At 45.8% G+C, this 26,418-nt stretch overlaps 1 protein-coding gene across 1 annotated transcript in view; it reads left to right on the forward strand.

Moving 5' to 3' along the window:
* Positions 1-25,892, forward strand: part of LOC102744275 (uncharacterized) — a 31,493-nt gene extending 5,601 nt beyond the window's left edge. The window contains exons 2-8 of the mRNA XM_081822769.1: positions 4,042-4,531; positions 5,166-5,355; positions 6,914-7,743; positions 19,499-19,586; positions 20,605-20,696; positions 20,965-21,091; positions 22,764-25,892. Coding sequence (XP_081678895.1) covers positions 4,142-4,531; positions 5,166-5,355; positions 6,914-7,743; positions 19,499-19,586; positions 20,605-20,696; positions 20,965-21,091; positions 22,764-23,833 — 2,787 coding nt within the window. The 5' untranslated portion in view covers positions 4,042-4,141 and the 3' untranslated portion in view covers positions 23,834-25,892. The remainder of the gene's footprint in view (positions 1-4,041; positions 4,532-5,165; positions 5,356-6,913; positions 7,744-19,498; positions 19,587-20,604; positions 20,697-20,964; positions 21,092-22,763) is intronic.
* The last annotated feature ends 526 nt before the right edge of the window (positions 25,893-26,418 follow it).

Below are 26,418 nucleotides of genomic sequence, written 5' to 3' on the forward strand. Positions count from 1 at the left end.
CGCAGGCACCTTTTTTTAAAAATAATTGTGGGACGCCTGGGTGGCTCAGTCGGTTAAGCGTCTGCCTTTAGCTCAGGTCATGATCCCAGGGTCCTGGGATCAAGTCCCACGTTGGGCTCCCTCCTCATCGGGATCTGCTTCTCCCTCTGCCTCTGCCCCTGCTTGTGCTCTCTCTCTCTGACAAACAAATAAAATCTTAAAAAAAATAAAAATTAAAAAATAATCGTAAAAGAAAAACGCTTCATAACTTTTTAAAAATACCTAATGAACTCTAAAAATGGTCTGCTTCAACTAAGTTTTGAAGTTAACAGCTAACATATTTCTCTTTACTACCACTCCACAATAGAATAGCATTCGTCAAAGCTGCTTTCCCCCCACTCCCCCATATTTTTCAATTTAAATGTTTTATTCTATTTTATTTTATTATTTTTTAGAGATTTTATTTTTTAAAGATTTAGTTATTTATTTTAGAGAGAGCACACACACAGGGGGAGGGGCAGAGGGAGAGGGATCACTTCTGTTGTATTTTAACAGGATCACTCTGGCTGCTTGTTGGCAATAGACCAAGGGCCAAAAGAGGAAGCACTTAGGCTCTTGCAGTACACTGGTCAAGAGGTGATGGGCTGGGATGGCAGTGTTGGAGGTAGTGAGAATTGGTTGAACAGTGGGTCTTTTGGATGTAGAGCTCACAGGATTTGCTTATGAATTATATGTAGAATGTGAAGGAGGAGTCTGAGATAACCAGGTTTTTTGGTCCAAGAAAACAGAATGATGGAGTTGCCATTGACTGAGATGAATAGCCGGGGGCGGTGGGGGGGGGATAATGGGGACTGCAGTTTTGGACATCTTGAACTTGAGGTGCCATTGGTCATGCTGGTGGCGACGTCAAGTAGTAGTTGGTTGTATGAGTCTAGAGTTCAGAAGAGAGGTCCAGGCTGGAGGTAAATTGGCGGTTGGGAGTATATAGATGGTGATTCAAGCCGTGTGACCAGATGAAATCTCCAAGGAGAATGAATGCAGCAAGAACAAAGGGGTCCAAGTGCCAGGCCCTCCACTCATTTGTGGTCTTGGCAAAGACATGAATTTGAATGTGGGCAGCGTCTAAGGGAAGCTTTTACTTAAGATTTTTTTGTTTGTTTTAGAGTAATCTCTGCATCCAGCATGGGGCTCAAACTTACAACCCCGAGATCAAGAGTCAGACACTCTACCAGCTGAGGCGGCCACGAGACCCAGCTTTTGATTGTCACCGCGTACGTGTTTTGCCGAGGCAGTTATGTGATCTGTGGGTTTGGATATGCCCTTCTGGGAGCAGATCCGCATGAATGATAGGTCACTCTCTGTTTAATGCCACCTGTGTTACATAACTCCTCGTGTCTTGCTGAGTCTCCCAGGCTTGATCCCAGAAGCTGAGCAGCCCAAACAGATTCCAGTGTCTTTCCTGTTGTAGGGATGCCCTTCTCTGGGTGGAGTGTGAAATTTTGTAACCAGTTACAAACAAGTATTTCAGCACTGCGGAGACCTACTTCAAAGCATTTCAAATGAATGCTCCCGGCACTACTACATCTGTTATTTTAAGGTTATTTTAGCCTTGAGTGCTAATGCCTTTATTTTAGGAAACGAGATGGTGTGCTCCTGTCCCAGCTCAGTGTCAAGTTATCCTGAACTTGGGCACTCCGGCAGTATATTGGGTGTGCAGGGCAGCATGAGGGAGTGGGTGGTGCTGATTCTGGTCCACCCTGTCAGGACACCTGTTGACATCTCATAGGATGCTTCTGATTGGGGGTACAGGGGCGCGTGGGTGGCTCAGTCGTTAAGCGTCTGCCTTCGGCTCAGGTCATGATCCCGGGGTCCTGGGATCAGGCCCCACATTGGGCTCTCTGCTCAGCGGGAAGCCTGCTTCTCCCTCTCCCACTCCCCCTGCTTGTGTTCCTGTTCTCGCTGTGTCTCTCTCCGTCAAATAAATAAGTAAAATCTTTAAAAAAGAAAAAAGAAAAGAAAATTTGGGAAATGAAAAAAAGAATTTAAAAAACTGAAGTCATCTACAACCCAGCAAGATCACTGTTCGTGTTTTATCCTTTTTCCTTTGCTGTGATTATGGGGCCATATGTGAGACTTGATATTCAGGTTATACAAGCCAGATCCATGGAAAACGACGTGCGTGTGAGCCAGGAGTATACTCGAGTTTTTATTTTCATTTTTATTTTTTTCATACTCAAGTTTTTAAATGCCTTAGATTTAGATTATTTGTGACTCCTAGTTCCTCATCTTCTGTAAGTCATTTGTGCCTCCTTTTTATGGTCTCTACCCTTGTTATCAGCATAGTTTCACATAACAAAAACCCACGTAGGTTTTTATCTGTTTGGCTCTTTGTTGAGACTTTGCTGGAGTTTTCCTGCTCTCAATTATCCACGCCCAGAGTGGGACATCTATGTGACACATGGCAAGTGCTGCTTAACAGTTGGAAACATGCTCAGGAAAGCCAGTCACAAGCATGGAAGGCTAATTTATGCAGGTGTCTTTCAGAATATGTTTAATGAATGCTGATAATTGTAGTCTGATTCTGATGTCTCTTTTTTTTTTTTTTTTAAGATTTTATTTATTTATTTGAGAGAGAGAATGAGATAGAGCATGAGAGGGGGCAGGGTCAGAGGGATAAGCAGACTCCCTGCTGAACAGGGAGCCCGACGCGGGACTCGATCCCGGGACTCCAGGATCATGACCTGAGCCGAAGGCAGTCGCTCAACCAACTGAGCCACCCAGGCGCCCTCTGATGTCTCTTTACTCATTTATTTTCCATCTCTCCCACAAACTTGAAAGCTCCGTGGGGGTGGGAGTGCGTCTGGCTTGCTCATCACTGCACTCCCAGCTCCAAGCCCATGGCGTTCAAGTAAATGTTGAGTAGATGGACTTCACTTTTGGCAAATGAGGAAAATAGAAGTAATTATATTTATTACAGATGTTTTGGGTGTTCTAGTGTATGAACTGACCGATACGTTTATAATATTTGATATTTAAAAGAAAAATACTTTTAAGCACTTTGCATTTGTATCATCTCTGGTTTAATTTTTTTCCCCTCAGTTCCTTCTCAGCAATATATATCTCATCGAAATAAATACCTCTGTAAGAATATAGGTTACTGTTAGTTTAATCTCTGTCATTCCACTTGTCTTTCCGTGAAACCTAAAGGTAAAGGACATTTAAAAACTTGCATATGCCCTACTTAAAAGTGGGTCAAGTGAAGCTCAGAATTATATCATTGGGGCACCTGGGTGGCTCAGTCAGTTAAGCGTCCGACTCTTGGTTTCAGCTCAGTGTTTGATCTCAGGGTCATGGGATCGGCCTGCGTGGGGCTCTGAGCTCAGTGCAGAGTCTGCTTGTCTCCCCCCAACCCCCCACATCCTTGCAGTCTCTCAAATAAATAAATGGGATCTTTGAAAAACAGATTTTTTAAATTACATCATTAATTATACTCTAAATTATTATTATTTTAAAATACTCTAGTTAATTCCAACCCTCTAACATGATTCCTGGTTATGCTGACTAGCTCCATCGTTTGACTAGCAATTTATTTATTTATTTATTTGTTTATTTATTTAGTGAAGTAGGGAGTTTGATGTGGGGCTTGAACTCACAACCCTAAGATCAAGAGTCGCATGCTCTACTAACTGAGCCAGTCATGCATCCTTGGCTAGCAAATTTTTAATATTGAAGCTCAAAGTCTTAGATTTGGAAGGCTGCATTTGGCCTGTAGATATCCTGTTGAAATCTTGGAGTTGTAAGATTCTGAAACAGTTTTTGGAGCAAAGTTAATTTAAATTTAATTTTAAAAGTATGCCATTGTGCCCTTTTTTTTTGAGTGGAGACAATGCAAGATTAGGATATCCTGAACTGACTCCCGAATGATTTTGAACAGTAATTTTTGTATGATAGTTTTATGGTAGCTGTAATTTCCACAATTTCTTGTGCTAAAGGTGTGGCTGTCAAGACCTAAAAAGCATCCTTTTTTTCTTTTTGTAATTTATGGTAACCATATTTTCTCAGGTTTAACGCGGAGCCCTAAAGAACCAGAAACCCAGGGGAACCGATATTTCTTGCTCCACAGAGTCCCATCTCTAGTGAGACTGTTTCTGGAATCTGTGTGATGACCAAGGTTTTGGGCATGGCTGCAGTTCGGGGCCCTCGGCCTCCACGGGAGAGGGGACCTGTGGTGGTTAAAGATGAGGATGAAGAGGAAGGGCAGAGCCTTCCTAGCCTGGAGGTGTTCCGCCAGCGCTTCCGGCAGTTTGGCTACCATGACACGCCTGGCCCCCGGGAGGCCCTGAGCCAGCTCCGGGTGCTCTGCTGCGAGTGGCTGAGGCCCGAGATCCACACCAAGGAGCAGATCCTGGAGCTGCTGGTGCTGGAGCAGTTCCTGACCATCCTGCCCCAGGAGCTCCAGGCTTGGGTGCAGGAGCACTGCCCGGAGAGCGCCGAAGAGGCCGTCACTCTCCTAGAAGACCTGGAGCAGGAACTGGACGAGCCAGGACAACAGGTGGGCTGGGGAGAACTTACATGCTGTGAGGCTGGGAATAGAGCACTCTGGGCAGGACTGGGTTTATCCATCCAATGGGAGGGGCTGAATGGAAGCTTCTGCTGACTTAGATCATGTTTCCTCCTGTTCTTCTTCTGTCCAGTATTGATCTTTAGCCGTGGGAATGGAATGAGATGGATGTTTCTTTTCTTTTTCCTAGCAGTTGTATCTTAGCTCTCCTGAGGCTTTCTTTCGTTCTGCAGTTGAAAAGTCTGAACAACCCAGGGGTTAGGGTTGTCACCCCCCTCCCCTCAGCGCACGTGCATTTGAAAATCCCAATATAACTTTTGATTCCCCAAAGCTTAACTTCTAAATAAATAGCCTAATGTTGACCGGAAGCTTTACCAATAACAGTCAGTCAACACTTACTTTGTATGTTATGTGTGTTATACCATGTTCTTATAATAAAGTAAGCTACAGAAAGGAAAACATTAAGAAAACCATAAGGAAGAGAAAATACATTTACTGTACTGGATGTATCAAAAAATTATATATGTGTATAAGTGGACCTGCATAGTTCAGACCCGTGTTCAGGGGTCACCTGTAGTTCTGAGGTGAGCTGTGCACAAACCCCGCCATTCGTGGTTGTCTCTAGGTCTCACCTCCTCCAAATGAACAGCAACAGGTTTGGGAGAAGAGGTCCTCTTCAGGAACAGCAAAGTTTCCAGGCAACACGCAGCCACAGTCTGTGGAGACCAGTCACAAATGCGAAGGTTGGGAGCCCTTATACATCCAGGAGACTGGGGAAGAGCAGGATTTCACTCCAGAGCTGAGAAAGAGTCAAGGTAGGGACTGTCGTGCTGCGTGCTTGGTGCCCCAGGCCTTTGTGGTGGAAGAAACAGAATAATTCTCATTACTGGTTGTGAGGCAATCCCCCTAGACTGACTTGCCTGGTCTGGCTGCCTGGGCAGGATGATGAGTACCTGAGTGCCTTTCCTCCCAAGTGCGTGCATCTCAGCTAGAGTCCTAGCTTGGGGGGTGGGGGGGAACATGACACACTCTTAAAAGGGTTGGTCGAAGTAAGTTTAAAAAAGGGACTGTTCACAGAGGTGTGACAGGTTGAAGGAACCAGTGAGAGATGAGGCTTGTTCATTTGTTAATGACTGAGCGAAGAACCTGTTAAAATCAGCATTGGATTATGCAGAAATGGTCCCAGGTAAAATCTTTTCAGCTTCTGCCTCATAAGGTTATTTAAAATGTTTTGCTTATTTATTGAGTTATTTATTTCCCACACAGAGTACACGGCAACTTGAAGGAAAGTCTATATATGTAGCCAAGTGATTGCTCATCACCGAGAGTGGAGGGGACTTTTATCTGCCGCGGCTGTGGTCCCAGGGGGCAGGGGGTGAGAGTGCACGCGGCTGGACGGTTGCTGCTGGCGACCGGAGGAAAGAGATGGTCGAGTGGAGAGAGGACGCCAGGGGCCAGGGAAGGGGCTGAGAGGAAGGTACCTCGTTGGCAGAGGCTTCTGTACTCCTCGGGGGCCGACAGGTGTCAGGGAGCCCCTGGTTCAGTGTGGATTTCTCTTACTCCCCTTTTCCGTGTATGTGGACGGGTTAGACGGACTTGTAAGTGTGGCTGCCTAGTGCAGTGCTCTAAAAAAGATAGATGGCTTCAGTCTGGTTTAGCAGTATTAACTTTAGAACTAAAAGATGGTGAGACAGCCACTGTAGGGTATGTGCTGGGAATCAAACCCTCCTGGGAGGTGGGCACTTTGATTTAAACTAATAATGAGCTGGGACTAGCCTGGTCATACGTGGACTGAATGTCCTCTTTTGTTGCCTTTTTTTTTGTTTGGTTTGGTTTGATTTTTTTTTTTTAATTTTATTATGTTAATCACCATACATTACATCATTAGTTTTTGATGTAGTGTTCCATGTCTTTTGTTGCTTTTATATTCCACTTCTGTGAGAATGTGGATTTCATGAGTTTGCCACTAACCTCCTCTCCCTTAATTACCCTTTTTATTTTCCTTAATCAACTTTGACCATTCGGTAATATTTCTTACTCGTTTCTTTCTGCCTGAGCATCCCCTAGCTCCTTTGTTTCTGTCCCAGTAAGCTTGGTTTTGCTTCCGTGCCCTCTTTATATGAAGTTCTTCTTCTGGCAAAGAAGGCTATGTCCTCTTGATATCGTCATAGCTGCTGCTGGGGGCTGGTGTGAAAGCCTTGTGCTGTAAACTAGATCTGGTGGTGACTTATTTGTGTCATTGTCCTGTTGTGACCTCTCACTGAGCGATACTTGGTCACCATCCATGTCAGCTGACGTTTCTATTTCTCCTTCAACAGTTTCTTCTCAGAACACAAAACAACTGACCTGTTCTTATTCTACTTCTTGTTTCAGACTGTAACTCGAACACCCAGAATGAGGAATCAACAGACAAGCAGAAAAGTTCTGAAGAATCTCAAGAACTCAAAAGGGATGTTATTCCCATGATTATTGCCAGTAAATGTGAGGCCAGGTTAGAAAGGCAGTGGGTAAACCCTGAAAAGGAAAGAGGAACAAAAACTCCTCTCCTAGACAAAGGTTCCAAGAAAGGCAGAGAATTGATTCCCGCTAAACCTGCCCCAGGAGAGAGGCGGTACATATGTGCCGAGTGTGGAAAAGCCTTTAGTAATAGCTCAAATCTCACCAAACACCGGCGAACACACACTGGGGAGAAACCGTATGTATGCACCAAATGTGGGAAAGCTTTCAGCCACAGTTCAAACCTCACCCTTCATTACAGAACACACTTGGTGGATCGGCCCTATGACTGTAAGTGTGGGAAAGCCTTTGGTCAGAGCTCAGACCTCCTTAAACATCAGCGAATGCATACCGAAGAGGCGCCGTATCAGTGTAAAGATTGTGGAAAAGCTTTCAGTGGTAAAGGCAGCCTCATCCGACACTATCGGATACACACTGGGGAGAAACCTTACCAGTGTAACGAGTGTGGGAAGAGCTTTAGTCAGCACGCAGGTCTTAGTTCTCACCAGAGGCTCCACACTGGAGAGAAGCCATATAAATGTAAGGAGTGTGGGAAAGCCTTCAACCACAGCTCAAATTTTAATAAACACCATAGAATCCATACCGGGGAGAAGCCCTACTGGTGTAATCACTGTGGAAAAACCTTCTGTAGTAAGTCAAATCTTTCCAAACATCAGAGAGTCCACCCTGGAGAGGGAGGAGTGCTTTAACCGTCAAGTAATGCTCTCTGGGTGGGTTTTGTTTTTATTAAACTTTAGCCCATGGCTGCTAGGGAGAAGCCCAGTAATTGCGATATAAACTCTAGTCGTAGACTTTGTTTCACTCATAACACATCAAGGGGTGCCTGGGGCGTGGGTGCTCCGTGGTGCCATGGCACGGAGGGGCTGGAGGGCGGCGGAGCATTCCTCACTGGCCAGCCCTCCAGGGCGCAGTCCCCTCGCCTCGCCTTGGGTCCCAAGCCGGCCGGCACTGCCTTTTGTATAGTTAAACTGAGTATATCCAGTATAATTAAGGAAGGAACACTGAAACTGTTTAACTGTTTTAACATTATTCGAGAAGTATAAGATTTGTAAAGAATTGAGCCACATTGAACACAATTTAATCTGATTCGGAATAAACTTACAACATCTTGTAATGGTGCCTCAGGACTGTTAAATGGTATGTTGGTGGGTGCCTGGGTGGCTCAGTTGGTTAAGCGACTGCCTTCGGCTCAGGTCATGATCCTGGAGTCCCGGGATCGAGTCCCACGTCGGGCTCCCTGCTCAGCGGGGAGTCTACTTCTCCCTCTGACCCTCCCCCCTCTCATGCTCTCTCTCTATCTCATTCTCTCTCTCAAATAAATAAATAAAATCTTTAAAAAAATAAAAATAAAAAAAAATAAATGGTATGTTGGTTACTGAAGACTTCCCAAGAGAGGAAACTATTCCTGCCGGTTTTAGTTTTGGGGAAATTTGGATTTGGGGTAATTAGAACTTTTCGTACTCGTGAAGGTGCATATTGGGAAATTGGGGTAGAGTGTATAGAGTAACTGCATCTTGGTCTATGTTGTGCCTTTTTTTTTTTTTCTGCATACTGAACACATTTATTTCATCATGGAGAACATTTGTCAGCCTCCTGTGCATTTTGGTTGTGTATATTCTGTCTCTGCCACAGTCTGAAAATCTGACTCTGAAACTTCCTTCTAAACTCCACAACTCAGTAATATCCAGCATGATTCCTTTAAGTCCATCCTGTGTGTTCCCTGACTGTAGTCAGGTGAGATCTTTGCATGGTCTCCAAGCAAGTTTACTCTCCTACAGCAAGGCGGGGAGGGAGATGAGTTTGTTAGACCAGAGGGTTCTGGAGAATTTGGGGCTTGAGGTGCTCGAGCACGCCTCCCCAGATTTCCGATGCATCAGGATCCCAATCAGGACCCAGAATTTTGGTATAAATGACTTGGCAAGGCTTTGCATTTAGCTGTCTCTGCAGTTCTGCCCCCCTCACAACCCTGTGCTAGTTTTCAGGCCAGTCTGCTCTTGCTGCAGAAGATGGGGATCTCTTTAATCCCTCCTGTGGGCGACTTTGGCTTTCACAACATGCCCTGAAATGATAGTTGGCTGAACTAAGCCTATAATTTTCTTTCTTCAAAGCTTGAGAGAGAACCTGCAGTCCTTGTAATTGCCACTATCCCAATAAGGTTTCAAGTTCTAGGACTGTTTCAGAAACTCATGCTTCCCCTTCTACCAGAACCTCATATCCTGCCGTGCCTGGTAGAAATCTTCATAATGGCCAGGTAGAGCATGCCAGGAGTCATGACTACCGCGCTCCTTACCAGGCTCCTCTTACTAACCATCTGACCAGCAAGTGACCTGTTCCAGAATCCCATCCTGAGGGCTCAGTTTCTAGGGCCACTTCCAGTACCGACTGTTACAGTTTGGGTTTCCCCTAGGACAGCCTGCAACAAGGGCTTGGGGGCAGATAGGTTGCTTAGGGAGATGGCTCCAGGAAGCCAGGTGTGAGGGAGCAGGAAAGGAGGGGAGAAAAAAGCCAATAGTGGGTGCACTGTTGATCTGGTGGCTTCTGTGTGGGGACCTTCACACAACATAACAAATGGGAGAAACTGGTATACCTGAGCTCTGCTCCAGTCCCAGTGTCCAGCTGTGGTTAGGAGGCAGTGCCTCCTTGGCTCCAGGAGAGTGGCTGAGAACCCCTGGTAGACTGGGAAGAAACTGTCCCCAGGGGGCTTTCAGGCTGTCTTGGTCTGAAGATGCTTGCGAGCACCCCCCCCCATATCACGCAGATATGCATGTTTACACACACACGCAGACAGATGTACAGGACTTAATCTGGATTCTAGATAATATTGGGGGCATACTTAACACTAAAAAAATTATTCAGTGCTTATCTGCAATTCAAATTTAACGGGGCATCCTGTATCTTGCAATTCTACCCCTGGCACTTGGGGGCAGCAGTGCTTCTACCCCTTTGTCTCCCCAAATGTGGTGATCTGATGAATTGAGGGGACTCACACCAGTAACATGTATATTTGTGGATGAAGTGACAGCTTTGTGCATCCCCGGAAATATGTTGTGACTTTATAAATTCTAGAATAACCTCAAAGAGCTAGCCTGGAAATCAGGGCAGCAGCTCTTCTCTTGCAGCCCACCTCCAGAATTCTCTTTGGTGGAGATTGTCTGCTATGAGGAGACAGAAGTGTCTGATCTATCTTGAGATGGGAAATAACATAGCTGTATCCACATTTCTATGTAATGGCTTAATTTCACCCCATCTAGTCTTATCTACAGTGACTTACATATAGTCCAAGTATACGATTCGAAAATATGATTCTAGGTGAATAAGCCAATTTTGACTCTTATTACTACATTTCTAGTAATGTCAGAGCCAATATATGTTCACATTTCAATCATTTTTTTCCAACTTTTTAAATTGTAAAATACACAAAATTTACCATGTTATACGCCTTAAACATATATAACTTATTAAAGACATAGAAACTTTATTACCAAGCTAATAGGAAATACCTCATTTTAGGGGCACCTGGGTGGCTCAAGTCGGTTGGGTGTCTACCTTCGGCTCAGGTCATGATCCCAGGGTCCTGGGATCGAACCCCGTGTCATCGGGCTCCCTGCTCAGTGGGTAGTCTGCTTCACCTTCTGCTCTTCACTCCCCCGCCCCCCTCGTACACTCTCGCTCACTCTCTCAAATAAATGAAAATATTTTTAAGATTTTATTTATTTGACAGAGCAAGCACAAACGGTAAGAGGGAGAAGCAGGCTCCCTGCAGGCAGGGAGCCAGACGCAGGGCTTGATCCCAGGACCCTGAAATCACGACCTGAGCCGAAGGCAGATGCTTAACCGACTGAGCCTCCCAGGCGCCCCAAATGAAATCTTTTAAAAAAGAAAATAGTTAAGTTTTTTGAAAGATTTTATTTATTTAAGAGAGAGCCGGGGTAGCAGGGACAGCAGAGGGAGAGAGACAAGAAGACTCTGCCCTCAGCATGGAGCCCAACGCAGGGCTCAGTCCCACAACCCTGAGATCATGACCTGAGCCCAAATCAGGAGTTGGATGCTCAACCAACTGAGCCACCCAGACACCCCTGGAAATAAAATTTTTAAAAAGGAGAGGCAGCATTAGAGACAGTGATGGGGGAAAAAAAAAAAAGACTAAAAGATTTTAAACTTTATTCAGTAATTGTATCATTTGTGTGGCTACTGAATTGTTTGAGAACTATACTTGAAATGTCAGAAAAAAATAAACCATTATATTTATTTAGTTTGAAATGAAGGGGGTGCCTAGCTGGCTCAGTCAGTAGAGCATGTGACTCTTGATCTCAGGGTCCTGAGGCTGAGCCCCATGTTGGGGGTGGAGTTTACTTAAAAAAAAATTTTTTTTTAATGAAGATTTACCCATAGAAGATAAAGGAGTATAGTTGTAGAATTAAGAATTTAAGTAAAACTGGATTGGCAGTAGCAATATTAACTCATTTCTTCACAATAAAATACCTATCTTTTTTTATTTCTGTCCAAGAGCAATTGCCCAGAAATAATGTGAACCCCAATATGCATATATTTCTCCCCCACCCTGACTATGTGTCATCAGTGTTCCTTGGAGAAATAGGTAATTCTATATTCAGAAAAAATGTAAGGTGAGCCTGGCAGTTTTGTTGTGCCAAAAGGCTCTCAAATTTGATGAGGTTTTATTGAAATGACACAGGGACCAATCTAAAATGAGCTCATGTTGGGATGCCTGGGTGGCTCAGTCAGTTAAGGGTCTGCCTTCAGCTCAGGTCATGATCCCAGGGTCCTGGGATCGAGTCCGACATCGGGCTCCTTGTTCATCGGGGAGCCTGCTTCTCGCTCTGCCTGCCGCTCCCCCTGCTTGTGCTCTCTCTCTGAGAAATAAAATCTTTTTTAAAATTAAAAGAAAATTTAAAAAATGAGCTCACGTTTGCCAGAGTTGTGACAATTTGAGCATCAAAGAGAATATTGGCTGAGGTTGATTGTCATATATTTAGTCTAAAAAGCCAGAGTCTACAATGATTAACAATGTATTCTAAAAGAATGGCCATTGGAAGCTCTTTCAGAATGCGAAGTAATTCTATTGAATTTTGTTATTCAAACACATTGGTATTATGGACTACTTTACAATATTGATGAGGAAAGAAATTAATAATATAAATACATCAATGAGGAAGTATTTTCTGACTCAAAGGAAATAGCAGTAAAAAGACTCTAAGTTTTGATCTTGAGTTAGACAAAGCCAGGTAAAATACCCACATACAAATTTAAGTCTCCTTGAGAACTTTATGGTTTTCCTAACATGAAAGAATGGAAGATCCCATAGGTCCCAAAGTCATTAAAATTACATTTCTTAGGATCCTGTCAAATCAAAGAATTAGCAGGAGAAAGAAGTGTACCTAGCATAAAGTTTATCCCCTCAGGTGGGAACTGCAGAATTCTATCAGCAGAAAAAAGAATTTGAACACATATATGGCTTGAAATGAGGGAAGTGAGCTAAAATATCATTCCCCTTAATTTCAACAAGGACAATTTCAGTGGAGATAGGGTTGCCAGATTAAATGCAGGATGACCTGTTAAATTTCAATTTCAGGTGAACAACGAATAATTTTTAATAAAATGTCTCATGCAATATCTGGGGCATGGTTTGTATATATTTGAGGATATACTGGAGGTAAACGAACAAGTCCATAAATATTTACTTATTTATCAGTCATTGCAGAGTTGTTATTATCAGGCAGTGTTCTAGATTCTGGAGGATTACATTGCTAAATAAGACAGTCAGTGTCCCTGCTCTCAGAGACTCTAGTAGGGGCTGGAGGAGAGAGAATACTGACAATGAGAAGTAGACAGATACACAAAATAATTCCAGCCACTAATATTGGAATTTTTTAAAAAGGCTAAATATTTCCTTTTTTTAAGATTTATTTTTATTTATTTTGGAGAGAAAGAGTGGGGGGGGTGCAGAGAGAGAAAGAGGAGAGAGAATCCCACCAGACTCCCCACTGAGCACGGAGCCTGACATGGGGCTCAATCTCATGACCCTGAGATCATGACTGAGCCAAAACCAAGAGTCGACGCTCAACCGACTGAGCCACCCAGACACACGTAATTTTGGAGTATTTTTTAAAAGGTTAGAAAATCGTATTTTCAAGTGTTTTCTGGGTGCAGATTTGAGAGGCTTTTCTCAATAAGTGGGCATTACTTATTACTAAAGTATTAAATCTATTGCTATTTTTGCTTTTGCTTTTTAAAATTTCCTTCCTTTAAAAAAAAAATTTTTTTTAAGTAAGGTTTATGCCCAATGTGGGGCTTACATCTAAGACCCTGAGATCAAGAGTTGCATCCTCTAGCGACTGAACCAGCCAGGCACCCCTCTACTTTTGCTTTTATAAAAGACGTAAATGTTGAAAATTCCTGCTCACGTAAGTTGAGAAGATGAGTGGTAGAAGGAATATAGTTATAGCAATGTTGATTTTACATACCAAAATCACACTGTGATCTATCAACAGAAATGGTTTTGTCCTCCTTTGCTTTTACTGGTGGAGGGAAGTACTGGGAAATCACTGGAATCACAAAGGATTTGTCCACCTAATCCTTATTGGCAGCGATATTTCAAATGAGTCCTTTTGTTTGGTACCCCAAAAGTTTTGATGCCCCAGGGCAATACATAGCAGTATTGGGCGTGAGAAACCTATCTTCCATCAGGAGGGAAGATGGCCGTGAAGGAGGGCACCCTGGCCAAGGGAGCAATCTTAAAGGTGTACAGATAGAAAATATAAGACTCTGGCAACTGATTCTCTCAAAACTAGCTGCCTACACAGACGCTCTGAGAATATTTGTGTTCTCCATCCCGCATTCCTACCTGCCACGTTGCTCATATCCTTGTCTGAAGACTGCTGTGAAGACCCCAGTGAGGCTACCAGCGCCCTCCTTTCTATTGACTTTTGGTAAGGCTTACTTTTTTACTCTTATTTTCTTCCTTTCTTTTAGATAAAAGCTTTACAGAAGTTCCAACACTTCCTTTCCCACCTTGGTGGATTGCCTTGAGCATCCCCTAGGTGACTCATGACACTCCGGAGACCATGGACTCAGAAGAATAATCATTAAGAGCACAGCTTTTGAGAACTTGCTGGGAATTAGCCAGCTGGCTTGGTTCTGGGGCAAACACTAACCATAAGCTACAAATTGACTTCTCAGCCCCAGAGTAATAAAGTTGATAGCATTGAAGGTGCTGGGTGTCTAAGAGCTGTTCCCTTCGGATGGTCATTAGGGAACCTTTTACAGAACAAACAATCCCACTTTGAGGAGACCATTTCCACCCTGCCCTGCTCTCCTTGCCCCTGCCTCCTTCCTCATCTCTGTCCTTCTTATCCTAAAGTAGGAGTGGAAGAAAAAGGAATGGAGGAGAGATTTAAAAAAAAAGCCCAGGGACTTGTGTGTGTGTGTGTGTGTGTTGTTTTGGTGGGGATGAGGGTGGGTATTGAGTTTACTGAGCGACTTGATTATGCCAAGTACTTGCTCAAATTCTCATTATGGTCTGGAAGGACTGGAGATGGGTCAGGCACCCACCCATCTCAGGCCACCCTCAAGGTGTTATTAGTGACTTCTGTTCTGCCTCCAGGCCTTAGTCCTGACTATTTCCTCTGCCCTAGCATCCCCTTCTCTTCCAGGGCCTGCAACACTTCTGCAAATTCTCCTTTCCTAGCACTTTTCATATTTTACTGGAATTGGGTCATTTAAATTGCTGTCCTTAGCCTGCCGTCACTGGAAAGTGAAGTGTTGCGTTCTCAGAGCTGACTGTGGGCGCCATAAAAATGGGATGCAGTGGAAACTGGGATCAAATGGGAGGCAGGGCTGGAAGGGGAGCCAGGAGGGCCCCCTCGTTACTCAGGATATCACAAGATTTCATTCTGTATGTGACCTGGAAGGATTTGATTCCTACATTTACAGGGTTCCTCCTGTGAGGGCATAAAGTGAGCGAACCACGGAAACCTTCCCCTCCTCTCCTCAAGGATCTCACACAGACAGCTCCTGGGGGGCCTCGCCCGCCAGTCTTCTTGTCTTCTTCGGATACACCGGATAGATTTTAGTAACTTCCCCGACTTTCCTCTCTCATCGCTTGTACAGGTTTTGTCCTCACGGGGACTCTCTGATGGGCAGGAATGTTCTCTTCGGATTTTAATTTAAAGGAGGCATTTTGGGGCGCCTGGGTGGCTCAGTCGGTAAGCGTCTGCTTTCGGCTCAGGTCATGGCCCCAGGGTCCTGGGATCGAGCCCCGCATCAGGCTCCCTGCTCAGTGGGAAGCCTGCTTCTGCCTCTCCCACTCCCCCTGCTTGTGTTCCCTCTCTCGCTGTCTCTCTCCGTCAAATAAATAAATAAAATCTTTAAAAAAATAAAATAAAAATAAAGGGGGCATTTTTACATGAAACAAACACAAAACTTGGTTTATTTGGAAATTTCAAACAAAGGTGAATTTTTTTCTACCGATGAACCCTTCAGAAGTCTTTTTTGCTGCGGGTCGGCTCGGGACCCGGGTCGCTCTGCCAAGGTGCGCTCTCCTCCGCCCTCGACGATCCGCGGGGGAACCCCCGCCGCCCCGCCGGTTCTGGGGCGCCCAAGCATGCGCCCTGAGGCCGAGGGACGTGGCGCTTCGCCCCGCCCGGCCATCAGGGGGCGCGGCGGCGGGCGGGAGCGCCAGGGCCGGCGTTGGCGGCCGCCGCGCGGCCTAGGCCGGGAGTCAGCGAATCACCGAGAGGGGAACACCTCCAAAGTTCCTAGAGAGAACAAGTGGGCGTGGAGGCTACGGGGATAGGGTGGGTAATGAAAAGGATCGACCCGGAAGCGAAATAGAGAGAACTTCCGTTCTTTGTTCTGTCCGGGTGTGTGGGTCTGTGACAGGGTCCAACGGGGCCTGGTCGGTGTTTGGCCCCCCAAATCTCCCGTCCCTGCCCCCAGGGTGAGTCCGGCCGCCCCCGGGGCTCGCGGTGAGACGGAGGCTGTGGCCGCCGGGGAAAGGGGTGGTGTCCGCGCCGCTGCGGCCCGCGGGGTCCCCAGGCCTGCCCGGAGCTGCCGGGAGGCGCCGCTCCCTCCCCCGCAGCCGGTCCCCGACTCCGCTTCCCCGGGGACCTCCCTCCTCCAAACGGGGCCTTGCCAGGAGGGGAGGAAAGGGGCTCCGGTTCTGGGCTTGTGACTTAGCCCAGCACGAGCACTTAAAAGTTCCAGTACGGCTGTAAACGGGCCCCTCTCTTTAGAACAGCTGATGACAGTTTCCCTAACTTGGTAATCCTCTCATACGCTTTTATTTGGTGTTAACACAGTTATTCGCGCCAGTGGCAGGAGAAGTCTCTTTGTACTTAGCCGGGTCTGAGATCTGAGAAGGAGTTCAACGAAGTGTTCGCAGTTAGAAGTAGCTCTGGAATGGGGGGTGGGGGAGAGTGCAAACCTAGTTCCCGAGAATAATCCCCTGGCGCTCAGTAAATCGAGTTCCTTACGGGGATTGGTGCAGCTGTGTCTGGCTCCCGCTTTCAATTGTGTTAGGTCCCTGATTTGATCCGCTTTTGAAGTGGGATTGAACGCAGATGGATGTTTACGCTCTGAATGGCATTCGTAAACTCCAGGAGAGGATAGGCAGGATGATGAACCCGAAATATAGGGAACAATGAGAGGAGCTAAAGGTATTTATCCCCAAGAAGGGAAGTTTATGGACAGTGAGCGTCATTTGGCTTACAAGTGTTTGAGGAACAGTTGTGTGGAAGGAGAAGATTCTGTTCTTGAAGCACCTTAGGGCAGGGTGCTAGGCCTCTGTAAGGTGAAGGTCCAAGGGGGATAGATTTTCCCACCTTACCTACCGAAGACCTCTCTGTTGGTGAAGCTTTGCAGCAATGGACCAGACTCCGTGCTGAGGTTGAGAGTTTCCTGCAAGTTTGGCTGTCAGAACATTGGGAACTTGAGAAGGCATTTCTTACACTCGGGTGGGAGGTTGACCTGGAGAACCTTCAGTTGCCTTTCAGCTCTCCAGGGGTGCAACACAAATAACCACTTGTGTCTTAATTGTGTTGATTAGTGTATGGTCTTTTTTTTTCCTTATATCTGAGTAGAAATGAAGTTTACATGAATATTTTTTAATTCCTTTTTTCCCCCCTTAATCATACAGCACTGGCGTCAACTTAAGTTAGAATTTCCAGGAACTTGCACAAAGGCTTCCAAAGTCCCGATAATTGCTACTCTGGTCTTCTAGGACCTAACTCCAAAGAAGGAAGGAAAGATTCCAGCAGGTAAAGCTTTTCATGACTCGTTCTCACTGCCAGGTCGTCTTTGTCAGTCCGCAGGAGCAGCTTCAGGGAGAGGCGCTGGCCCCAGAGCAGGGAAGGGCCCTGCCTGGACCTGAAGCTGTGGGGGCACAATGGAGATTTTTCTTTCTGTGAGAAACATTGTGTACTGATGCAGACACTGGGGACTTGTTCTCAACAATATGCCTTTGAGTTCCAGCTTTGGTTAACCCAGCTTTGAGGAGGGAGGCTTGTTTTTTTTCTTCTGGAGTCAGAGCCTCTGAGTTTCCTTTCTAAAGAGAGTTTGGACCAAGAGCTGATTCGTTGGAGGTGTCTGCTTATAAACAGTCCTGGAAATCATAAAGTTGGTTGATAGGAACAAAAGATGGCTGGCTCTGAGACAGAGTTGAAGGGACCCAGTGAGGAAGGAGCCTTGGTGGCAATAGGGTGTGTCACCTTGATTGCCACTGGGCCTAGCTCATGCCTCATTCAATGTCTTTCTCTGTGTAAAGGCATTGGTGGTGGGCATTCTGTACCCCCTTGTTGCCCAAACACTAGAGTTCTGTGAACTCTGACTCTCAGGGCCCCTCCCCTTTTTATGCTTTATGTGAACGCAGCTGTCTATAATGGTAAAGCAAATATCGTTCACATTCCTTTCAGTAGTGTCTTGCAATGTAGTGACACTCAGCAGTTGTTTGTTACATGAGTAGATAAATAAAGAGGGAAGTAGACAAAGTCCAGGGGTTTTTTACTTTGCTCTTGCCCAAGTGTAAGAAAGCTCTGGTGGCTGTTCTTGGTCTGTTGACTCCTGTCACGGCATTCAAGTGTGAAGTAGAAGCTTCTGCTTGAGATCCAAACCTTAGTCTAGATACTCACGTTCTGTTTTATTCACTAGAGCCACAGAGAACAGACCTCTCTTGATTGTCATAGCAACTGGGGAATGGGGACGTCAGGAGGGATGAAAATGGAGTAATAAGTAATCTTACGTGTTTTTTTAAAAAAGTGTTGGTCCGTGCGGCAGGGACTTATATTCTGATCCAAGGAAATGTATTAGGAGAAAACGGAGATAGAAAGAAGGCCGGCTGCTACCTTCTCGGTGACGGGCCCAGCCTCTAGATCTGGCGAGTACGTACACCTGCTCCCTGCGATGACACTGCATGGGGACCACAGAAGGGGCCCCCGTCCCTCAGTAACATCCTGCCTTTGGCTGAAACTGGAAGCAGACAGCTGTCTTAGAAAGGGAAGGAAGGATTTCTCTAATTTAATTAATAGATCTGAGCTATTTGCCGTAGTTCTGGGTGTCAGCTGTTATTTCCCCAGGGTTTTCTAAATGAGAGACCGAGAACTCAACGGAAAGTTTCTCTGATCTCTGCCATTGGGTGCTGTTTTGTGACCCCTTTTCCTCAAAGGATAACACCTAAATGTAATGTAACAGCTAGAAATCTAATAAAGTAATTTTTTTCCTTCTACTAGCTCTAATGTTTAGGTTTTTAAAAAAAAAAATCTGTAAATAGGAGCACCTGGGTGGCTCAGTCGGCTAAGCCTCTGACTCTCAATCTCAGCTCAGGTCTTGATCTAAGGGTCGTGAGTTCAAGCCCAGCATGGAGTCTACTTAAAAATAAATAAGTAAATAAAAAATCTGTAAACAGTTAGCTTTATGCACTATCCCAAACATTCTTAAAAGTTCATACAATACATACACATTTTGCAGATCTATGTGTACGTACTTTTTCATTTTATTGGTTTTTTTTTTAAATTTCAATCGTTCTTAGTATTTAATTCTGTTAGTATCGTTATTTGGCACCAGTGTTCCACGTTTTCTGTTGTTATAAATATCACTCAGTATGTTGTGGGAGCCAAAGGTGGGATATTGTCTAGGACAATTGTCCTAGACAATTGTAGCAGGACTCGGGCCCTGGTCTTTCAGCTCCAGATTGTCTTTCTGTGGTGCTCATGGAATCTCTTCACAGGGTATTTACCGGGATCTAGAAGACTGGTCCTGGTTGCTACAATTCCTCCTGCTAATCGTGGGTATGAACTGAAATGCTAGCTCAAGGGAGGTGGTTTTTTTGGTTTTGTTTTGTTTTGTTTTAATCATTGAACCTTGAACTTTGCTTCCGCAGTGCTTCCTCGTTCTCATTCAAAACCGGCTTCCTGCTGAGTCTGCAGATAGTGGACCAGAGACCCAGAGCTTCTGGCCCTACCCATGGAAACTCAGGCTGATTGCGTATCTCAGGAACCTCAGGCCCTGCTTGAGAGTGGTAAGGAATAGAGATTCATTTATTCTTTTATTCAGGCATTCAGCAGTCATGCTGCATGTCTTATTCACCAGGAATCGGGCTAACCACTAGAATCCAGATGTGGCTAAGACACAGTCTTTCCCATTTGGTAGCTTACAGCCCAGTGGAACAGCTAACTGAAGCCAACAATGAATGTACAGCTTGGTAGCCTTTACAGCTGAGGCATTTGTGAAGGGCCGTTGGGACCTCATGCAGGATTAAGAAAACTGACAATCACAGAATTCCAGGTGCTTGGTCCTACTTTGTGTTCTTTAGGAGCATGCACTTAGGGGAGGCTCTTGGGAAATCACTTTGTAGGTCACAGGCAAAAGGATGAAATGAGCAGAAGCCACTAAGGTATTTGTATTTTGCTGTCATAGACTGTGCCACTGACTTCGGAGGCAATTGCTGTTGAAAGGGTATGCTTGTCAGGAAAAAGCATTTAAGGGTCTCTTTGTCCCGGTGATTGCACACAGTCTTGTGTCTCTAGGGGTTTAGAATCTCTAAGGGACAAATATATTAAGAATTACAGAAGAAGAGATGTGATCAAGCCCAGAACCAGGAAACATTTTGTAGTGTTTAGATTTGACCTGGGGTGAAGAGAAAGGAGGAGAATGGGCATTGTGTTGTTCAGTTGGGGTTGGGTGAGGCTGCTGGTTTCCTCTGGTCTAAGAGACCTTTGTGCACGAGTCTTGAGTTCAGAGATGTGGGGAGGGATGGAAGGGGTGAGCAGGAATGTCTGCGTTGCTGGCCAAGGTTGGGAGAAAGGACAAGAAGGTGCTGATCACTAATGGGAGGACTGGGCCGGTTTCTGGGAGAGAGCAGTGACTGAACAGAAAGGAAGGTACCTGGGGCAGATGGAGAGCAGGATCAGCAGGGCTTTGGACACCTCACCTCAAGAGGACTTGGGTCCTAGGTTCCAGGACCCAGTGAGTTTTCTGTGGGTTGGGAGGCCAGAGAGCAGATGGGTTCACTCACGGAGCCTTTTATTGTCCTTCAGCTCTTCCTTCCTCGACAGTTCCTGCATTTTCCGACAAGGACAGCCTAGGGGATGAGATGTTGGCAGCTGCACTCCTAAAGGCCAAGTCCCAGGTGAGCTGTGATTCCCTTTATCCTTCTTCCTTCCCATCTCATGGAAACCTTTATGCCGTGACATCCATTCAGTGCCCCAAACCGTGATTCCCCCCATCAGGAACGTGGTTCTTTCCTGCTGAATAACGGACCCCTCTCTTCCTCTGCCATAACCTCCTTTCCCCCACCTCTTAGATACTCATTGTTATCCTCATTCCCAGTTATTATTTTTGGTGCTGCCGGTCCCCTCCCTCCCCCTGAAATTGCACGCAAGACCGTGTTGTTTCAGGAGTTGGTAACGTTTGAGGATGTAGCTGTGTACTTCATCCGGAAGGAGTGGAAGCGTTTGGAGCCTGCTCAGAGGGACCTCTACAGGGATGTGATGCTGGAGAATTATGGGAATGTGTTCTCGCTGGGTAAGGAGATAACGCTTTCTCAGTAAAACTCCCTTGGCATTTCTTTGTTTCCTTGTTGGCTAGTGACACTTGAGTCGCAAAATGATCAGCTAAAGATTGACGTAGTCTCAGAAAATTCTAACAATAATAGTAACTCCTGCTTGTACAGTAATTGGCAGTTTATAAAGAGCTTTCCTATACATTCTCTCGTGGAAACCTCACAGTAACACAGTAACAGCGGTTGCTAGGGTTCTTCTTGTGTTCTCGGTGACGAAAGAGACGTCAGAGGCCCTCAGTGCTTCACGGTGGTCCTATAGCTATCAAGTAGCAGGACTCGGGCCCTGGTCTTTCAGCTCCAGATCTGCTGCTTTTTTTTCCATGTGATTCGTAATGTGTAATTCAGAGCCTTTTCCAAAAGATGAGCATCTCGGGATCCCTAAACACGTGAGGTACTGCTGGGCGCCCATGTGCGCATTCTGGAACTCCTTCTCCTTCCCTTCTCTGTTGTACCCCCTTGAGGGGTCCATTGCTTTGTTCAGGACTAGAGTGGCTGCGGCTCCTGGAGAAATTTGCAACTGGCGTCTTTAACCTTTATTCTGTGGACTGTTAATCTGTGACTTGTCAGTCACGCACTGTCAGTGAGAACATTTTCTGGGCAGTGCAGGGCGTCTCCCTCCCTCCCATTGGAGACTCCCTGCACATTTCCTTGCTGGCCCTGCGAATCCTGGGTGCGGACTCAAGCTCTGGGAGCACTTGCTCTGAGCAGGATAAACCTTGTCCCATGGGCAGGATTTCCATTTCTGAATTTTGACACAATCTTTGGGCTGCATTGAGACGAAGAGCCGAGGGTCCTGGGTTTGAAGGGAACTGAGAACAGAGAGGTCCTGAGAGGTGCCTGTTCAGGTGAGGGAGAAACAGCTGTTTCTGTTCTCTAACACTCATTCCTGGTCTTTACTTCTTAATATATTGACAGACTAAAAATGCTAACTGTCTAGACCCTTTTCACTCATCCTCTTTGCCCAAAGCTCCCTTTGAAAATCCCAAAGCAGTGGAAATAAGTCAAACAAGAAGATGGTTTATGTATCTTCACACCTTAGCCCAGCCTTCGATGCCTAGGGCCCAGAGGCGGACTGAGCTCCGTCTTTTGCCTGTTTCCGTGGGTTTGGCATGTGTGGCCTACAGACGTGATTGTTCTTTTCACCTGAGGCTGTGGCGGTCACTGTGGCCTCCCCCTTGTCGCTTCTTCCTGCTCTGCGACTGTTTCCCATCACCCTTCTGGGCTTGCTTATGTTTCTTCTTCCCTATCTTCTGGAAGCCACTGTCTCCCCACTTGCATTTCCAGTCTCTGACCTCTGTGAGGATTTTGTCACTTCATTAAACAGTGTGTCCTTTCTCTTCTGTTTTTGTTTCCGCACTCCTGCCTGGTCTGTCTTCCTCTCCTCCCATCTCCAGCCTTCTCTGTACTTCCAGATCTTTTCACTTTGATTTTGCTTCTTGCCTTTCTTCTTCCTTATTTTCTCGATGCAGATTTCTCATTGTGCATCAGCTGCTCCCAGCCTGGGCAGGTCTGCACGCAGATGAGAGGCTTGTGCTTTTAGCCTCGTGAACGTCCTTCTCGTAATTATCCTGTCCTCTGGTTTTGATCCTTTCTTCCACAAGGAACAAGTGATGTTTGTATTTTGTATTGTGCCAGATGGTGAGACCAGAACTGAGCATGATCAAGAAATTTCCGAAGATACCGGTTCACATGGGGTGCTATTGGGAAGATTCCAAAAGGATATTTCTCAGGGTCTTAAATTTGAAGAAGCTTATGAACAAGAAGTCAGTCTCAAGAGGCAACTGGGGAACTCCTCTGGAGAAAGATTGAATAGGAAGATACAAGATTTTGGTCAAGTGACAGATGAGGAAAAGCTAACCCCTGTGGGAGAGAGAAGTGAGAAATACAGTGATTTTGGGAACAGCTTCACTGTGAGTTCTAACCTTATTTCGCATCAGAGACTTCCTGTGGGAGACAGACCCCATAAGTGTGATGAATGTAGCAAGAGCTTTAATCGAACTTCAGACCTTATTCAACATCAGAGAATCCACACTGGGGAGAAACCCTATGAATGTAGTGAGTGTGGGAAGGCCTTCAGTCAGAGCTCACATCTTATTCAGCATCAGAGAATCCACACTGGAGAGAAACCTTACGAATGTAACGATTGTGGGAAGACCTTCAGTTGTAGCTCTGCCCTCATTCTACATCGGAGGATCCACACTGGGGAGAAGCCCTATGAATGTAGTGAATGTGGGAAAACCTTCAGCTGGAGCTCCACCCTTACTCATCATCAGAGAATCCACACTGGAGAGAAACCATATGCTTGTAATGAATGTGGGAAGGCCTTCAGCAGGAGCTCCACCCTTATCCATCACCAGAGAATCCACACTGGAGAGAAGCCCTATGAATGTAACGAGTGTGGGAAGGCCTTCAGCCAGAGCTCCCACCTCTATCAGCACCAGAGAATCCACACTGGAGAGAAGCCCTATGAATGTATGGAATGTGGAGGAAAGTTTACTTACAGTTCAGGCCTTATTCAGCATCAAAGAATCCACACGGGGGAGAATCCCTATGAATGTAGTGAGTGTGGGAAGGCCTTTAGGTATAGCTCAGCTCTTGTTCGCCACCAGAGAATTCACACTGGAGAGAAGCCTTTGAATGTAATGGGAATGAGCAAAAGTTCTCTCAGAGTCACTGCTGAATTAAATATCAGAGAGTCTACATGAGAGAGCGCCACACACCTGTTTTCCTCACTTCCTCTGCGTCTAAAGAGTTCCTGCCTTACTATATAAGTATGAACATCTTAGAATGTGTCCCTTCCGACTCAAACCTTTCACTTTAGAAAACGGGGCAGATTGGGGAAATCATGCTGGCACATCCTCATGGTGAGCCACCAGGTCAGTTTCCCCAGGAATCACACCAGGAAGCAAGCGGCAGGTTAAGTGCTGGGAATACGAGGGAAGCTCTGGGACCAGTCACCTTCCATTTTGGAAGGGAGTTTGCACTAGACCATTTCTCTCACACCAGAGGAGCCTTTCTTTCCAAGGTGGGGAATGGAAGCACAGTAGGAATAAAATTCCAAGGATTCCTCCGTTGGAGTCAGTATACTCAGCACAGAAGGCAGTGGAAGGAATGTTCTGAGTCCTGCTATTTGCTAAGAAGGGCACATGGAGGCTCTCTTTCAAAGCCACTGTTCCTAATCCAGCTTTAAATTTTGATAAGGAATGTGCTGTTTGTTGTTGTTGTCGTTGTTCCATGACTTCATTAATTATGGAAATTTGGGGCTGAGGGATTAGTTATTTTATTGGGGGGACCCCACGAGGTTTTCTGTGCTATCTGTATTTTGGGGGGCTCTTGGAGCCGCAAGCCCGTTTCCAAGAGCAGTGAGGCAATTTTGTTGGAGCACTCCTTGTCTTTCCCTGTTGTGATAGGTCTGATTGGGAAATTCATCTGATAATCAGTAAGGCTCACAGGGAGAGGATCAAAAGCATTTAGCATTGGCCTGCTTCCCGTCCTCCTCTCTCCCTGTTCCTCTCCCCACTCCTGCGTTGAAAAGTGATTTAATCCAAACCCCCAGTTGCTAAGAATAGAATGCTTTTAAGGAGCTTGCTCAGCCAGCTTGCCCTGCCCTCTGACACCTACGACCTATGCCCTCTGGCCCCAGCAGCTGGACCTCTCATGACCTCACCTCTGACTTCAGCAGCCAAGTGTGAATGCAAAGAAAGAGCAAAGCCCAGAGGAGGGAGTCTCTGGCCTGACGCGGCTGCCGGGCTCCTTGCTGGGTTAGGATGGAGCTCGAGTTTTCCCAGCTGAAGGGATGATCTTTTGTTATCTTTTTCCAATCCTGCTCATCCTGTAGCATAAATGAAGTGCACTATTAAACAGAATAGTTTTTTTAGAAGAAGAGATTGAATGTGTTTTTGTGCAGGAGCCAAATTTATTTCAGTTAAAATAGGAAACCGTGACTATAACTGGAATCCTTAAAATTTAATCTTTTAGATTTTTTTTTTACAGACAACTGTTTTTCTTTCACACACATATGACCTCTCGCTGTCAAGACTCTGTCGCATTCCTCTAGATACTGCCACAGACTCTCAGTCATGTACACGTTGGATTTCGTGTGTGGCATATCATTCTGTGTGGTACGATACTTAAGACCAGCAACCCAAACTAGAAAGGTGTTCCTGGGTGTAGGGGCCCTGACAAGCGAGTACTTGGGTTTTGGGTCGCAGTGGGCATATGTAGATTTCTTGTTCGGGCCCTTGATGGGAGGAGGTTCCAGTCATGGAGAAGGTGGAGATGAAAGTCTTACGGAGAAGATGGGGAAATGTCTGGAACTGGCCTCTGGAAAATCTTAGAGCATATATTGTGATTGACCACCTAATATGTTTTTGATTTCTTAAAGTTATAATGAAACATTCTTTTGGCTCTTCTTTGAGATTCCCCACATACTTACAGACTAACTTTGTGTCTCGAAGTGTAGGCCATGAACAACCCATATTAGAATCACTAGGCTAGGGCCGCCTGGGTGGCTCAGTTGGTTAAGCGACTGCCTTCGGCTCAGGTCATTATCTCAGGTCCTGGGATCGAGCCCCGCATCAGGCTCCCTGCTCGGCAGGAAGCCTGCTTCTCCCTCTCCCACTCCCCCTGCTTGTGTTCCTTCTCTCGCTGTCTCTCTCTCTCTGTCAAATAAATAAAATCTTAAAAAAAAAAAAAATCATTAGGCTGCTTGTTAGTAATGCAGGTTTCTGAACCCCCAAATCAGACCTATCAAATTATTTCTGAGGTTAGAGCCTAAAAATTTACACTGAAAAGCAAGAACTAGTAACAGAGTAGGGAATATTTCTGGAGGGAGATGAGCAAGGTCTTTTAAACCTCCTCTAAAACACAGAGGAGAAGAGGTTCCAGGCAGGACCGTTTGGGGGTGGGTGAGGCCCAAGCATGGCCACTTATGTGGAGATTCAGGTTGTGGAGCTCTGGGAAAGACAGGTAAAACTGCTAGGTGATGGGGGCGCCTGGGTGGCTCAGTTGGTTAAGCGACTGCCTTCGGCTCAGGTCATGATCCTGGAGTCCCGGGATCGAGTCCCGCATCGGGCTCCCTGCTCGGCAGGGAGTCTGCTTCTCCCTCTGACCCTCCTCCCTCTCATGCTTTCTGTATCTCATTCTCTCTGTCTCAAATAAATAAATAAAAAATCTTTAAAAAAAATAAAACAAAACAAAAAAAACTGCTAGGTGATGAATAGTCGCCACACATGACGGATCAACCACTTCTCTGCCCGCCCGCTGCACTCCCCCCACCCCGCAGAGACCT

This window comes from Leptonychotes weddellii, chromosome 5 (assembly GCF_054177405.1).
Source record: "Leptonychotes weddellii isolate Sample4059 chromosome 5, ASM5417740v2, whole genome shotgun sequence".
NCBI lineage: Eukaryota > Metazoa > Chordata > Mammalia > Carnivora > Phocidae > Leptonychotes > Leptonychotes weddellii.